The 17,340-nt window shown below is 36.8% G+C and overlaps 1 protein-coding gene across 2 annotated transcripts in view; it reads left to right on the plus strand.

Moving 5' to 3' along the window:
• LOC127432277 (cotranscriptional regulator FAM172A homolog) overlaps positions 1 to 17,340 on the plus strand; it is a 221,560-nt gene that overhangs the window by 103,074 nt on the left and 101,146 nt on the right. For both annotated transcript variants that reach the window (XM_051683180.1, XM_051683183.1), the window contains exon 8: positions 6,665 to 6,784. In XM_051683180.1, coding sequence (XP_051539140.1) covers positions 6,665 to 6,784 — 120 coding nt within the window. The remainder of the gene's footprint in view (positions 1 to 6,664; positions 6,785 to 17,340) is intronic.

Raw genomic sequence — 17,340 nt, forward strand, 5'->3', positions numbered from 1 at the left:
CTATCAGGAAGTCCACGCGCCATCATGAAACCCAGTCTCTGCCTTATCCAAGAATATAAACCCACCACTCACACTGCCAACTTTTCAAATCCTTCAGCATTATCGGCTTTCCCAGCTTCTGGTTTCTTGCTATCAGTCCGTAGTCCCTGTAAGCGCCAACAATGTGGATCTAGCAGAAAGACGCGACAGGCTAGCGGACATTTGAGGCACTTAATATGAATCTCGGCAAACACCAGGAAAGGAAGTCCACATTCTAATGGCTCTGGTGATAATACAAACCACACAATTACCTCACTGGCTTGTTTAATGTTTAATCATTTAACTAAATGAAAATAAGCCCATGTCCTGCTGAAAAGGTACCACTGGCCATTGAAATGAGCTGAGGTGACTTTGTTTGCCAGTGTGGCCAGAACGACTTAGCTTAGTTAAATCTTGAGTATTAGGGATTTAAAGGTGGTTGTTGGAATAGTTAAAAGAAAGATGAATAGAAATGTAGGAACACATTCTGTATATTTTATGGGATTTTGATAAAATAATACAACAAATTAGCAATTTGGCTGTCGTTTGACATTATCATTATAACATGATGTCAACAGAAAAGGAAAGTCATTTCAGACAAAGAATTATTTACATTTGAGAAGATATATATATATATATATATATATATATATATACAGTACTGTGCAAAAGTTTTAGGCACTTGTGAAACATTCCATAGTGAGGATGTCTTCAAAAATAATGCCATAAATTATTTTCATTTATCACTTAATGTCATACAAAGTCCAGTAAACATAAAAAAAGCTAAATCAATATTAAGTGTGACCACCTTTGCCTTCAAAACAGTACCAATTCTCTTAGGTACACCTGGACACAGTTTTTCTTGGTTGTTGGCAGATAGGATGTTCCAAGCTTCTTGGAGAATTTGCCACAGTTCTTTTATCTATTTAGTCTCAATTGCTTCTGTGTCTTCATGTAATCCCAGACTGACTCGATGTTCAGTCGGGGTCTCTGTGGGGGCCATGACATCTGTTGCAGGGCTCCCTGTTCTTCTATTCTAATCTTTTCTATTTGCAAAAGTAATATTTGTGAGTCTAAAATGTATATTTCCTATTGACACACTAAAGCTGAAGATAAATAACCATCTTAAGACAAATGTTTGAAACAGCACAGTACTATATATATATATATATATATATATATATATATATATATATATACACTACCGGTCAAAAGTTTTGAAACACTTGACTGAAATTTTTCTCATGATCTTAAAAATCTTTTGATCTGAAGGCGTATGCTTAAATGTTTGAAATTAGTTTTGTAGATAAAAGTATAATTGTGCCACCATATTAATTTATTTCATTATAAATCTAAAATTTATTTTAAAAAAATAAAAAAAGTTTTTAAATTGGTGACTTGGACCAAATAATAAAGAAAAGCAGCCAATAAGTGCCCAACATATAGATGGGAACTCCTTCAATACTGTTTAAAAAGCATCCCAGGGTGATACCTCAAGAAGTCGGTTGAGAAAATGTCAAGAGTACATGTCTGCAAATTCTAGGCAAAGGGTGACTACTTTGAAGATGCTAAAATATAACACAGTTTTGATTTATTTTGGATTTTGTTTAGTCACAACATAATTCCCATAGTTCCATTTATGTTATTCCATATTTTTGATGACTTTACTATTATTCTAAAATGTGAAGAAAATAAATTATAATAAAGAATGAGAAAGTGTTTCAAAACTTTAGACCGGTAGTGTGTGTGTGTGTGTGTGTGTGTGTGTGTGTGTGTGTGTATATATATATATATATATTTATTTATTTTCATTGGAATAACATGCGCTTAATTGTTCACAATAAGACCAGGAACATGCAGTATAAAAGGAAATTATGTTAAGTTTGATTTCATGTTGACTGAGTTGAATATTTTGGGTTAAATACAAAGTTGTCGTTTACCAATCAAACAAACACACTTGTAATGCACTAACACAAAAGTAGCTTTTATTTAACCAGGAATATTCCTTTAATATACCTGAATACCAGCATCTTTCCCATAAACACATATTAGCTATTTAGTACAACTGTATTGAAGAAATGGAGAATACCCTGCAGACCCTAGTGTGATGATGTTGTGGACCTGAATCGGATGATATCATTGATTTGATTTGGTGATATCATGAACATTTTATTCAGCATCTTGACTTTTTATCTGTACGTAGAATAGTTTCTAAAGTTAAAGTGAAAGAGCAATGTTTATCTTTGTTGCACAAATTATTTATTTTTTTAGTTTTTTAGTGCAACATAAAACTTATCCACAACTGTTAATTTAATTTAACTTCGCATTTTTCACTTGCTGAACCAATATGTCACCACCACATTCCATTACAAAGAATCATTTGAATGTTGGGGTTCTGACACAGAAATCCATATGTATGCATTGTTAGGTGTACAGTTCAACTATGAGTGTAAGAGATACATGAATGATGTGAGTTGTCTATTAGAGATAGAGTTCGAATTTGAGGAAGCCGGTTGTGTTAGAGCTGTTAATCTGTCATACTGTATTAAAAGTGAGAATCGTTCTGTCATTTCCTATATTGGACCCTTTCCATTCTCTGCAAAGGGAATGCACTACTGACATTCTGGGCACGAATTTAAGGGGTTTGCAGTGTGTGGGACACCGTGTGAATATGATCACATTGTGTGCAACTTCTCCAAGAAGAGTGAAAAAAAGACAAACAAACAAAAAAAAACAGTGTAATCAAAGTGCACTGCATTGAGAAGCACAGATAAAGAGGGGGGCACAAAGAGTGTGCTATTTTAACAGAAGATGTCCATTAAATGCCAGACACTACAGCCAGAGTCCACCTCCAAAGCAGCTTCAAAGCAACATGGTGTTTGTTGTGCTGTGTGGAAACCTTTGTCCATGTGAATAGAGATACACACAGTAAATGCACTGACAAACATGCATGTGGGCACATGGGCTGTTGACATGACACATGATTTTACTGTAATCAAAGAAAAAAGCCAGTATATGTTATTTTCTTTTTCTTAGATTTTTGTTATTTGAGTGGACAGCAATTCATTGTCTATTCACAACACTAAATATTTTCATTGTATTATAATGTTTCTAGTCAAATTATGGAAATTGTCCTGTGCTGTGACGATATGGACAGTAAAAAAAAAGACATTGGTATTGTCTAATTGGGGTCAATTATCTCAAATGACTTGTCGGAATGGATTACTAGTCTACTGGTTAATGCACACTTTACATTAAATAGTGTTTGCTGTTTTAAAAAAATAGTATTTTAAACAGTTGTTGTCACATGACTTCATTACATGTGTGTTTACAATGATTCAGCCAGTGCTGTCCACTTATCATCTAAAAATAAAATAAGTTATTTTATATGTTTAAATCTTGGCAGTCAAGAAAAGATGTTAAAAATGGCTGTGGATAATACTTAAAGTTCATTCATCGCACTGGAAAATTGACACATTTTGTCCAAAAATTTGTAAGTCATCTGTTTATTCTGTATTATGCACAATATTCCATCTATATACATTAGAATTTGTGCAAATATGAACATAACCATTGAGGACATTTTTTCAAGCTTGAAAGTAAATTGAGACTTACTATTAATTAAACTTCCATGTCCATTATTTCAATCCTTCATTATGACACTTCTGCGTACTGTAATAGAAAGAGAGATTTTCAGCATAAAATGCACATAACAAATAGTTAAAAGTTAAACCTAAACCTGTTTGTGTGGACACTGACTTGTTGGAGGCTAACTGTTGGCAACAATGTGCCAAAATAGCATTAACATTAAGACATAGGCAACAGGTCTGCACACAGTGGGAATCTTTCAGGTCTTGCACAAGTATGGATGAGATGAGGGTTTACAGAGAGAGAGGGTGAACCTGTCACCAGGAGCTGGTCTCTACGGGTGTATTGTTTCACCGGAGCTAATTAACCCTTGGAAATAATTACACAAATATGCAAATGCTGTTTAGATAAGTGTGGGCTCTATCAGAGGAGGTAGTCAATCATTGGGGGGAAGGGTTGGATGGAGTCAGTGATCTCTGTGTGTGTGTGTGTGTGTGTGTGTGTGTGTGTGTGTGTGTGTGTGTGTGTGGGCCAGGTGTCAGACTCTGTGCTGGGGTGATAAGGGGAGGGGGATGTTACCCAGTTTCATGTGGCATCATCCTTGTGCAACAGTGGAGACTTCATTTAATGAAATGCACACACGTGCTCGGACAGAACAAAACAATGGTCAGTCTTACGTTTGCATTCACTATAAAATAATGTATTCATACAGTTTGAAATAAATTGGTCTTTGATTCTAACATGGGACGGTTGCATGCCATGCTTTCAACCCCGAAAATATGAACAAAACACAACCCAGATGACATTAAATATGGGTTATTGGTTTGGTATTGTGTTGAGTCGTCACTTAAAGGCCAGTGCAAATTTGGGTCCTTAAAGGAATGGTTCACCCAAAAATGAAAATTATCTCATCATTTACTCACCTTCATGCCATCCCAGATGTATATGACTTTCTTTCTTCAGCAAAACACAAAAGATTTTTGAAAGAATATCTCAGCTCTGCAGTTCCATACAATGCAAGTGAATGGGTGCCAAAAAATTTAAGCTCCAAAAAGCCCATAAAGTCAGCATAAAAGTAATCCATAAGACTCCAGTGGTTAAATCCATGTCTTCTGAAGCGATATGATAGGTGTGGGTGTGAAACACATCAATATTTAAGTCAATTTTTTCAATAAATTCTCCTCCCTGCCCAGTTGGTGGCAATGTGCATGAAGAATGCGAATAACCAAAAACAAAAGAAGAAGAATGTAAAAGTGAAAGTTAAAGTTGAGAGTGATAGTAAAAAAAAGGACTTAAATATTTAACTGTTTCTCACCCGCACCTATCATATCACTTCAGAAGATATAGATTTAACTACTGGAGTCTTATGAATTACTATTATGCTATGTTTATGTGCATTATGGAGCTTCAAAATTATATATGCACTGAGATTATTCAGATTTGGTTCTTCAAAAAGCTTTGGTGTTTGAGGATGTGAGACAGGACAACAAACAGTATGGGCTGGTCCCCGTTTTCACCCGCCACCCCATCAAGAAACCCAACCATCCAAGGAGATCTGGGCTCAGTGCTTTCTTCCAGTTGCATCACGCCTTAACCCCCCTCCCACCAGCCTGTTTATTTACTTTCATATTTGTGTCCCCTCGCCGACACAAAGCATCTTAGTGACAGGAAATCTCTTCCTTCCTGCTAGCTTCTTCAGCTCTAATTCACTTATTATTGTGCTTTTCAAAAAGCTAATCAATGTAGGAGAGCTGATGCAAGACCACGAGAGAGAGGCTAAACAGAGGGCAGGGCTGCAAACTTTCAGGAGCTGATAGCAACAAGGGAAATCTCTTTATATCATGCAGCTACACAAGATGTCCAAAAATTTGTGGACATCCCTCTCTAATTAGCTACTGTAACAGGTTTGGCTTTGCCTCATATTTCCATTACATTCTTTTTGCATTGTAGTGCATGTAGCTGCCGTTGTAGGTTACAGACACACACATTTACTTTACAATTTTCCTCTAATTCTGTTTAATTCTGCATTTAAACGATTGCCATATTTGCAAAACAAACAGAGATCAATATTGCCGGCACCAGTGAATGAATGCCCTTTCTCTCTTCTCTCGCTCCCCTCGCATTTGTAGAGCATTAGAACTCCAGGCCAGTGTTAATTATGAGTGTTGTGTTTGTGCCCTGCTTGTGTGACCTTCCCGTGTAGGCCGATTATGTCTTTATCGCTTGTATAGAGGACGTATTGATCAGTCAGTGGGGTGCAAATTAAGATTTAAACTTGACGTCACACAATAAATTGAGTTTGCGTCCCTTTTGCAGTATGCGAAACTCATTGATTGTATGTAGTATTTTGTTTTATGTGAGTTTTTAAAGCAATAAGTTACAAGATATTTTACAGTGATTTTACCATGGATAAGGGGTGTTCTTGGACATGATGCAAAGCAATGTAACACCGTGACAAATTCACTGTACGCACAAACTCATGTTGCTTATTGCTTTTATTAAACAGCGGCAACAGCAATATGTTAAAATATACCAATGTTCGGTTTCTGCACATGTATTTATTAACTTAATATAACGATGTATTTTATATAAATGTATTATTAAAATACATTTATGCTTACAATCACAAAATGATAATCTCTAAATGATAATCTTCTGATTGATTAAATGTAATTATCTAAATAAACAATTCATCTGTCAACTATAGTTCAGTATCCTAACTGTAGGAGTTTTCAGTTGACAAGCAACTTCACGCATTAATATAAAATGTGTGGTACAGGTGTGTATTTGTAATTATTTTGCAGTGGCTTTGAGCGCATTTCATCCAGTCAGATTAAAGTTGAAACTCTGTTTTGATGTATTGTATAAACTTGATTTGACAAGACAAACTGCAGCTTAGTTTGAGTAAATGGTCTTTGTTTCACTGAGGAGAAAATATTTCTCAGTTCCGAAAGTTGCAGTATGTTTTTATAGTACATTGAACTCTTATTTTGTAAGATCAAGGAACATTTTATTTCTCATGATATGACCAATTTTACTTATTACACTCTCTTCACAGGACAACAGCACTCCAGAGGAGCACACTCTCTATGTGTGGGACCACTTCATCTCCAAATCGCTTGCCAAAAATGTCTTCATTTTGGCACACAGTTACGGTGGCTTGGCGTTTGTGAATTTGGTAAGTGTTTGTTGGACGATATTACTGTGGAGATCACAGTAATATGCCCCCCCACCCCCCACCCCCACACACACAAAAGTTGGCTTCACCAGTGGGAACACCAGAAGACAAGAGTATGAAATTATTAAAAATAAATAGCGTTTAGGTTCTTTGAGAAAGTGCTGCTTTTGTAAACAATCCAGTTTATCCGTGTCCTAGGGCGCTATCCACTTCCTTTAGCGGGAAGGACAGATGGAAGAAAAATGAAAAACAGCATAACTGCAGCTCTGTTACACAAAGAGTATGCATAACACCAGACCCTGAGTGAAAAGAGAGGAAGAGAGATGATAGATAGGCAGTTGTGCACACTAAATCAGAAGGGCAAAGTGAATATAGAGTTTAGATTATTGTCTTCAAATAGAATTTTGTTTGACTGTGATTTTTTTAAAGGAATACTTCACCCAAAAATGTATATTCTAATCATATACTCACCCTCATGTTGTTCTAAAATCTATGACGTTTATGAAGTTATATTAAGAAAAGGATTTTTAATTTTGTGTTCCACAGAAGAAAGAATTTAATAGATTTCTGAACGATATGAGGGAAAGTAAATAATGGTCGAATAAAATGTTTGGCTGAACTAACACGTCAACCCACTGAACTTCAGTTTTCAGCTATGTTCCCTTTGTTACATCACCTCAGGGGTCAAAGGTCAGTAGCTTGTCACAAACTCTAGGCTAGCTGTGCGAACTGTAAGGACAACTGCTTTGAGAGCAAACTGGCTAGCCTTTGACCTAACATAAACATACACTTTCTCACTTTCTTTCATGGACATAACTACATGGAGCACTTTTCATGAACCTGTATTTTTTATATAGCATCTTTCCACTTTTTTTTTTTTTTTTTTTGTGTGTGAGAGGGTGGGGGTTGTCGTGGAGCGGATGGCCACGGGTTAGCATTCCTCAGATAATTCCAAGAATATGTGTTTTTATCTGAGGCAGAAGTCTGTGTTCTGTAATTTGAATACGACTGTTGAATATTTATGTGCCGTTGTGGCCATGACAGCCTCTCGTTGGTGGAGGCATGGCGGTCTTCCTCCAGAGACCTGTTTAGCTTTCTTTCTCTGATGCTTCCCTGTTTTTTTCCTCTCTCCCTCCCTCTCAAACACAAACATATGCACAGAATGCTCACTTACCCACACTGACTCTCATACAAACTGTGCTCACACCTTTCATAGGTCCCTTCTGTGTCTCTCTCTGGTATGGAGTGGCTGGTATAGTCTGATAACTGGTATGATGATTGCTTCGTCATCAAACATTATAGACCTGATAAATAATTATGCATAATATCTAAGATATGAGTTGGTTGATTAATCATTTTAGCTGCATGACATGCTTCATGTTTTAGTTGTATGTATTGCACCTTTAACTCGAATAACACCCTATAGATTAAATGTTCAGTTTGTATAAGTATATTTGATATGGATGTGTTTGAACGTTGTGTTCTTAGAGGAGGGAGTTAGGGCAACGGGGTTATAGAAGCATCACCCACCTTTGACTTTAGGGTCACATCCTGTTTCCCCAAACTTCAGCCTCTAAGGACAACCCTTTTCGCTTCTTAACCTTAGTGAAAATTAGGTCCACTTGCTCTAAATGACACACACAAACACAAAGTAACACTAACACTAGATTGGAAAAGAAACATCCTCAAGCTTAAACCCTGTGCACACCAGTTCTGTTGCAACTAAATGATACGAAAATCGAACATACTGTATCTAACAATTTTTTTTTTTTTTTTTTTTTTTACAGATTTGCACTTCACAAGAGTCTGATGCTGATTGTTTTGTTGTTATATGAAAAAAAAGTTTGGATACCTTAATTTATTATTTGGCACATCATCGCATGATATTTTTGGACTAGGCATGAAGGGAGTTAATAGAGATGCATTGTTTCTAGTGATGGGCCTATATACATTGGTTGACCCAATGTTGCTGTTTCAGACTTGTTAGAATGCTCAAACAAACTGAGCAATGTTTTGAACACTCCAACAATTTGCACACATCACCTTGAAATTGTATTATGAATATCGGCATCATATTGGCCATCATGATTCTTGCTCTCTAGATTCCAGAATTGGCCTTAAAAAAAAAAAAAATCTGTATCACTCAACCACTAATTGTGTCATTTTAAAATCTTTTTGTGAGTGTTTTCATAGCATAATGTTTGGATTTAGAGTGAATATGCTGAAAGTCATGCAATGGTAAAAACTTGATGGGAATAGAGAGAGAACAGAGGAAAGGTAGACACAGAAACAGGAGAGGTGAAGAAAGCTTTAGCTGGCCATATTAACTGATTGCCTGAAAACAGGCCATCTGTGGCTTAATAACTGCTCCCTTTTACTCTTAACAAACACATTTCTGATCAAGCACATCAAACGCAAGCCGATTAATGTCTCCAACAAGCAGACTCTCTCCCTTTTCATTGAAATTCGATTTCTTTTCGAAAGCAGTATGTAGTAATTATAACTACATCAAAGTGTGCCTTTAAGTTGGAGTGATGTGTCAAGGTTGGATAGCTTACAGCAAGACTCACTCTTTTCTTGTCATGTCTGTGAGGTGAATTCAGAGTTTGAGGGGGACTAAGTGTTCTCTCCTTACTCCGTCTGGCACTCTCATTTTCCATCTTCTGTCACTCATGTCTGACAATTTACCTTCTCTGTCTCTCCTAAGAGGCTGTTCACATCGAACATGATATTGTTTCTGTCTGTGCTGTTTTTCCATTGTTTTTCAATGTAAACATGCACTGGAATGATGACTGATCGCAGGGCCACCTCGCTGTTTTTTCAGTGTCGCATGCAGGAACTCTGAATTTTTTAGATGCCATTTCAGGTTAAAAAGATCTTCAACTTTTAAAAGTCTGTCTCTAGACACCCTCGTTCTGTTCTATACATAGAATAGCTTTATTAGCTCAAGAATGCATTGGGTCGACCTCTAAGGTATATTTACAAAGAGTTTAAGGAATAGTTCACCAAAAAATGAACATTCTCTCTTCACTCTCATACCATCTCAGATGTGTATGACTTTCTTTCATCTGCTGAACTCAAATGAAGATTTTTAGAATCATTTCTCAGTTCTTTGGTCCATACAATGCAAGTTAATGGGTGCCAACATTTTGAAGCTCCAAAAATTACTTAAGTCAGCTGTGGCAGGGAGGAGGGCGGGGCGGGGTCGTGATGCTGCACACCCGGCCCCTAATCAGGCTAATCAAGCCTTCGAGAGGGATAAAGGCGACCAGAGGCAGCAGTTCCAGGGAGAGAGAGAGTTACGGGCAGCTGCCCAGCATGTGTTTGTGTTTGTCTTTTTGTTTAAGTTTATTATTAAATTATTATTTATATTGTCAAGCCGGTTCTCTGCCTTTTACCTCGTTACATCAGCATAAAAGTAATCCATAAGAGTCCAGTGGTTAAATCAATATCTTCAGAGGCGATATTATAGGTGTGGGTGATTAACAGATCACTTAGACTTTTTTCTTGTGTTTTTCATGCTTACCGCACTCTACTGGTCAGGGAGAAGAATTTCAAGCAAAAAAGGACCTAAATATTGATCAGTTTCTCATCCACACCTATCATATTGCTTAAAACACTGGAGCCTTTATGTGCTTTTCGAAGCATCAAAATGTTGGCACCCATTCACTTGCATTGTATGGACCTACAGAGCTGAGATATTCTTCTAAATATCATAATTTGTGTTCTGCTGAAGGAAGTTATACACATCTGGGATGGCATGAGTGTGAGTAAATGATGAGAGAATTTTCATTTTTGGGTGAACTATCCCTTTAAGGTTGCTCTGTGCCACCTCCAAATTCTGTGTACAGATTTAATACCGCATAAAAGGTGTACTAAAGTAAGCCGGCTCTTACCCACCTCAGCCCCTAGTATCAAACGCACCTATGATGCTTCTTTGGTTCAGTGTAGATAAAATGCAGGATCAGTGAATTGAAATTACTAGACTAATTGAAATAAATATTCCCCATAGGTTGAGTATTCGTTGCATTGTGCATTAAATCTCTTAAACTCCCATCCTTCACAATATCAATCTGCCAGCAGGCTGGCTATCCACTTTGCTATTGCAATCGTGAAGCTACATTCACCTGATTCACGTCAGGGCATCAAGCGCTGCTTTGAAATTTGAGTTCCACATGAAAATCACTGTGGACAATGGCCGAGTTTGAAATGGCATACTACAAATTGTACTCTTACTGCTTCTACCATATCTTTGTAGAGCAGAAATAGGAAGAGTAGTATGGGAGTATGTCATTCCATACACGGCCAATGTCTTGTTCTGCTTTTGGCACTGGCACTGCCCATGTAAAGATACTTAATCCGAATTGTCCAGTAATCAATAGATGAGGCTTTGAAAGGTCAGCGGCAAATTGTTTGAACTTTGAGTGGCACGTCAATAGACCGTACGTGGTAGAACTCCAACAAGCTAGCCTTCCACAGCGGTCTTTAATAAGTGCTTTGTATCATGTGGTTGGATTTTAAGTAATAGTAAAGACTTGATGTGCTTCTTTGGTAATTAAATTCTGCCTTAGAAAGGACACAAAGTACTCTATTTTATCTAAAGTCCCATTTGGGTTTGTTTTGTAAGAGAACCTTTCTCCACCACTTGATCATTGACACAGAATTGCAGTTGTGTGTGTTTGTGGTGTGTGCATCAGTGTAATGTACACGGACACATCACAAAGATTCCGCCCTGTCCCAACCAGTGATCAGAACTCACACAGAGCTTAAAGGAATGTTCCAGGTTCAATACAAGTTAAGCTCAATCAACAGCATTTGTGGCGTAATATTAATTAACACAAAAATTTATTTTGACTTGTCCCTCCTTTTCTTTAAAGCAAAGATCTTGGTTCCAGTGAGGCAATTACATTGGAAGTGAATGGGGGCCAAATGTTAACATTAAAATACTCACTGTTTCAAAAGCCACAAGACATAAAGGATATGCGTGTAAACATGATTTTAGTGTGATATAATCACTTACTAACCTTTTCTGTATAAAGTTATAGCCAATTTTACAACTTCATTGTCATGATGATTTGATGTCAACAAACCCCCAAAACTCTAAAAATGACTGTAAACATGACAATTTAAACAACTTTGCAACTCAAATAATACATGAGTTTTAACAAAATAATGAATGCAAGTGCTTTTATAAAATTATAAGCTTCACATTTCTGTGAAATGTGTTTGTCTCCATTCACTTCCATTGTAAGTTCCTCAATATAACCTATTTTTATTGTTTTTATTATAATTTTATTTCTTTTTTTAAAGAAAAGTAGGGACAAGTCGAAATTAATTTTTGTAGTAGCCAACATTATGCCACAAACACTGTCGATTGAGAGTAACTTGAATTGAACCCAGAACATTCCTTTAATAAAATATCAGAATCCAGTGTCAACAATGGTATAAAAGGCATAAATAGCATAAAATAATAACAAAACAAAAAAAAAAAAGTGTTAAATATTTCTAATTAATTGCATGGGTTAATTCCAACAGATCTAAAATGTATATGTACAATTTCATATTTTTCACTCATTATGATTCTATGCTCAGAATTTCTGATTTAAAATGATAATTTTATTACATTGTTCCAGCAAGTTTAAGTCCTATGTAAATGTTGTTATGCCGCCTCTGTGCAGCATTGAACAGTGCAACTTTCTGTGGTGTATATGCCACTTCATATGCTGCTTTTTTGCCACCTTAGCAGTGTAACGACAGCATTAGTCTCTCTCTCTCTCTCTCTCTCTCTCTCTCTCACTGTTTTGCCCACAGCCTAATAAGCAGAAGAGCCCACATCTCTAATATCTCATCTGATCCATTCCCTGTCCCAGCAGAACCCAGATTTTCTCAGTTTCTCATCTGTCTTTTTTCATTTGATCTTCTGGCTGGATGTGATCGGTGCAGTGCCGACTCCAGCTGCCTTCTTTTATCTGTGAGTGTAGCTGGAGGCCTGAGAGAGCAGCAGTCAGAGCAGAGCTCAGCCCCGTGTAACCTTCCTGACTCTCCGGGTTGGAGAAGATGGGGTTATGCAATAACAAGTATTGGGGTAACAAGTTATGCAATCATGCATATTCCTCCCAGTGCACCAGTGTGTGGGTGCCCACATCTTTGAAGAAATAATTGTATCAAATAGGTGCATTTGTGATTGTATATGCATGGTTAAATGGTGTGTTCCTAAAATAAAACCACTCTTTATAAACACTTTAAAACACTATAAAACACTTCACCATTTTCTGTTTTATTGTTTAAAAACTAAAAGTAGTTAAGTAGTAACGCTAACTTAATAGTGTTTTTCTGAAGCGTGACAGTAGCTCAACTTTTTTCATAATAGTGTAGCTTTTCCAGTAGCAAGCTACTTTTTCCAACATATAGCGGTATAGCTCAACAAAACTCTGTTTTTTACATCACATCATATTGCGCACATAGCTTTATAACCTAGCAAACTGAGGCAATAATCAACACACTTTTCTGGAATGTCATTTTACTCTGATATGTAGCATTGGGAAGTCAATTAAATGAATTTTGTGTAATTTATATTAAGTTTAACACAGTCACCCTAATTAAGATCCATATAAAAACTGGTCTAATTGTAAAAATAAATAAATCATCTTATAATTAAATGAAAATACATTTCCTTTTTAAGTAACTTGAAAGTTTTTAGCAATTTGTTTTAGTTACAGTTAGTAGCATGTAGTGGAGCTACTTTATCAAAAGGGTCGCATGACTGTAGTTGAACTACTTTAAATTATGAGTAGCATGAAGCTTGGGGATCTACAGATTTAAAGCAGTTTCCCCAACACTGCTAAGACACTATTTTTATTGTCCATCCCTCATAAAGTGTGTAGTGTGTGCATTCTGGAAATCTACTCATCTCTGTGATTCTGCAGTCTAAACATTGATGTTTTCCTTCCCTTGGCACCCTGAATTATGAATCTTGGCCCATAGGGTAAAACGTAGTCTGATAAACTCCTGAAAACAAGTGCTGCTTCTTAGCAGGAAATGCTGTTAAGCTGTCTTTCATTTCTAATGGTGCCTTGATGCAGTGTAACTGCAGTCTTAAACACAGCTCTGCTGTCTGTAAAGCCTTCCACTTAGACACGTCTGATGGAGTGTGTCTGATATCTTGCTGATTCATGTGCTGCAGACTGATATGAAATATATTTTTTTTTACAAGTGCAGACAGATCTTCCCACTCCTGTCTCTAATATAAGCGAGTGGGCTTTGTCTGGACAGTAGTTCTGAAACTGTGGGATGTGGAGTGATGCCATATAGCATGCTGAATGACCCGGGAAATTTACCAATACCAAAAATATATAATTGTATTTTAATTGGTAAATTGGAATATTGAAATGTATCAAAATGTGGCATTATCTGGCTCACAGTCCTTATGGTAGTGTTCAAAGAGATGTTAATTTGTTCAATGCTAAAAAAGAAAATTAGAGGGAACATTTGATCTAAGGTGGTATTTGGCATGTAGAGTTTGAGAACCACTGGTCTTGGAAATGTATATGTTGGTTCAGATCCACAGAAGAGGGAATAGTTTTGTATTTGCATTGGATCTGTTTGTGTGTGAGTTTGTGTTTGAATGTACTGAATCAAACAGTTGGCATCCCATGTGTTTTCATCTGCACATTCACACGCTGAAGCTCAGGCTTGTTTATCTGTGTTTGTGCACTGGACATAAGGTCTGAACTGAACTGGGCTCAAATCCTGATTGGACTTCAATTGATTCACTTCACTCTTAAAAGAGTAGCCGCATTAATAGTCCAAGGCTTTTTTTGGACCTCAGCATTGTGGGAGAATTGTTCTGTCGGGCACTGATTAAGAACAAATTCTTCCCAAACCCCTTTATTCTGTAGCTTTTACCTGCATATTGTCTGGTTAACTCATTTATGTTGCCTGAAAAGCAATCCTTTCAATCAACATTGTAAAAAAATATCCCCCACTGTGAATTGTCTTTTCTCATTTTTCCTCCTCCCAGTCATTGTTTTCTTTTATCTGCCTGTTTGTGCCATTTTTTTGTTATTTAATTATTCATTTATTTGATTTATGATGGGCCATATCAAACCCAGTTTTTCCCTTCAGGACTTATATTGGGAGGGATTCACCAGAGAGAGCTTTGACTACAGCTTGTCGGTGTTTTATTTGTGCATTTCCGGCTCATTTTGTCATTAATTTAGCAAGGTTTGTTTTTAAAAGATGATGAGCAATCTAGTACAGACAGATTGTTATTGGAGAATAGAAGCCCATCAGCATGTGGCTTTTAATTGATATCAATTTGCCATCCAGGTGTGTCACTCTGGAACAGGGTCACAGAGGGGGTGCGGGGGGTGGAAGGGAGGTTTAGTGTGTGTGGAGAATAAATAACTTTCCATCCTACTGTATCTACATACACACCAGATCTGTACCATGTATTCTTTGAAATACCTCAAAGCGCCCTGCAAATACCATAGTATATGAATATGGTTATCATATCGCCACAGTATTTGTTTTAGAGTTTGTAATGACACCGGGATGGTGCATGTTGTCTGAGCATACTTTGTGGCTGCTGGTTTTGTAATTAGTTTGCTATTACTTCATTTCATTGTGTTATTCTGTTAATAATGTGTTTTTTTCTGCTCATGTATATAGTATATCCAAATTTATGTACCTGTTATTACAAAACTTTAAAATTCTAAAAATAATAATTTATTAATGTATCATTATGAAATGTATTTAATTAATTTACATGTTATTATAAATGTGACTATTTGTGTTTACCATAAAGGAAAAGTGTGTGTCTGCTGTTTTGGGTTAAATTAGTTTTGACGCTGCTCAGTAAATTTTGTTAGATGTTTTTATGAGTACGGTATGTCTGTTCACTGCAGATCCACAGCTTGCAAGAACATTATATTAAACATATGGTATCTTGCTAAAATGAAAATGGTAACTGGCTTTTATTGACTATGTAGTCGCTATAGGCAGTATATCCGCATATATTACAAAGATTAAAGGAATAGTTCGCCCAAAAATGAAAATTTGCTGATAATTTACTCACCCTCAGGCCATCCAAGATGTATCTGAGTTTCTTTCTTCATCAAAACAGAATTTAAGACTTTTAGGATTTCATTTCAGGCTTCCTCCTCTAAACAATGCAAGTGAATGTACTCCATTTTTTGACGGTCCAAAATGCATATTTAGGGTGCATCAAAATAATCCACATGACTCCAGTTGACAAATAAAGTTCTTCTGAACCCAAACGATTGATTAATTTTAGAAACAAAACAATACTTATATACTTTTTTGACTACAAATGTTCGCTTCTGTAAAAAAAGCACGTAATTTGTAAAAAAAGCTGTCATTTTCAAAATAATGTGTACAATTTTACAAGTAATAACATTGAGTTTACATGTATTTGTATATCAAGCACTAAAATGGTACTGTCACTTTAAGAGTTCAACGTGCATCTTACAGATTCACACAGTGTTCCAGTTCTTTAAAGAGAGAGAATACTTTTTTCTTCTTCTAGTGCATCCATGCTCTGTGTGATTAAAATTAATATTTGTTTTTACTTTTTTTTTATCTGACTGTAAAGAACAGAAATGATATTGAAAGACACATTATTCCATGAAAGTTGAGTGTGTGGATCTCATCTTTGTCGTGATTCATCAGACCAGGCCACCTTCATCCATTGCTCCATGGTCCAGTTCTGATGCTCACGTGTCCATCGTTGGCGCTTTCGGCAGTGGACAGGGGTTAGCATGGGCACTCTGACCGGTCTGCGGCTACGCAGCAAGCTGCGATGCACTGTGTGTTCTGACACAGAACAGTTTTTCATCAATTTGTGCTAAAGTAGCTCCTCTGTGGGTTTGGACCAGACGGGCTAGCCTTCGCTCCCCATGCGCTTCAATGAGCTTTGGGTGCTCATGACCCTGTCGCCAGTTCACCAGTTGTCCTTCCTTGGACCAGTTTTGGTAGGTACTAACCACTGCATACCAGGAACACCCCACAAGACATGCCGTTTTGGAGATGCTCTGAGTCAGTCATCTAGCCATCACAATTTGGCCCTTGTAGGGGGGCCTGGGTAGCTCAGCAAGTAAAGATGCTGACTACCACACCTAGAGTTGCAAGGTGCATGCTGAGTGACTTCCTAAGCAACCAACTGGCCCGGTTGCTAGGGTGGGTAGAGTCACGTTATTTCCATTGTATTGTGTCTTAATTTTGTTGTGGCTTATTTCCATTGTGTTGTGGCTTAATTTTGTTGTGTTTTGGCTTATTTCTCTTGTGTTGTGGCTTTTTTTTTTTTTTTGTGGCTTAATTGCATTGAGTTGTGGCTTATTTCCATTGTGTTGTGTCTTATTACCATTGTGTTGCGGCTTATACTGTATTTATATTTTTTGTGGCTTAATTTCATAGTGTTGTTGCTATTATGTTGTGGTTTATTTTCATTGTGTTGTGGCTTATACTGTTTTTTGTTTATTTTATTTGTATTAATTTTTTTGTGACTTAATTTCGTAGTGTTGTGGCTTATTTCTGTT

The sequence above is a fragment of the Myxocyprinus asiaticus genome, chromosome 4, assembly GCF_019703515.2.
Source record: "Myxocyprinus asiaticus isolate MX2 ecotype Aquarium Trade chromosome 4, UBuf_Myxa_2, whole genome shotgun sequence".
Classification (NCBI taxonomy): domain Eukaryota; kingdom Metazoa; phylum Chordata; class Actinopteri; order Cypriniformes; family Catostomidae; genus Myxocyprinus; species Myxocyprinus asiaticus.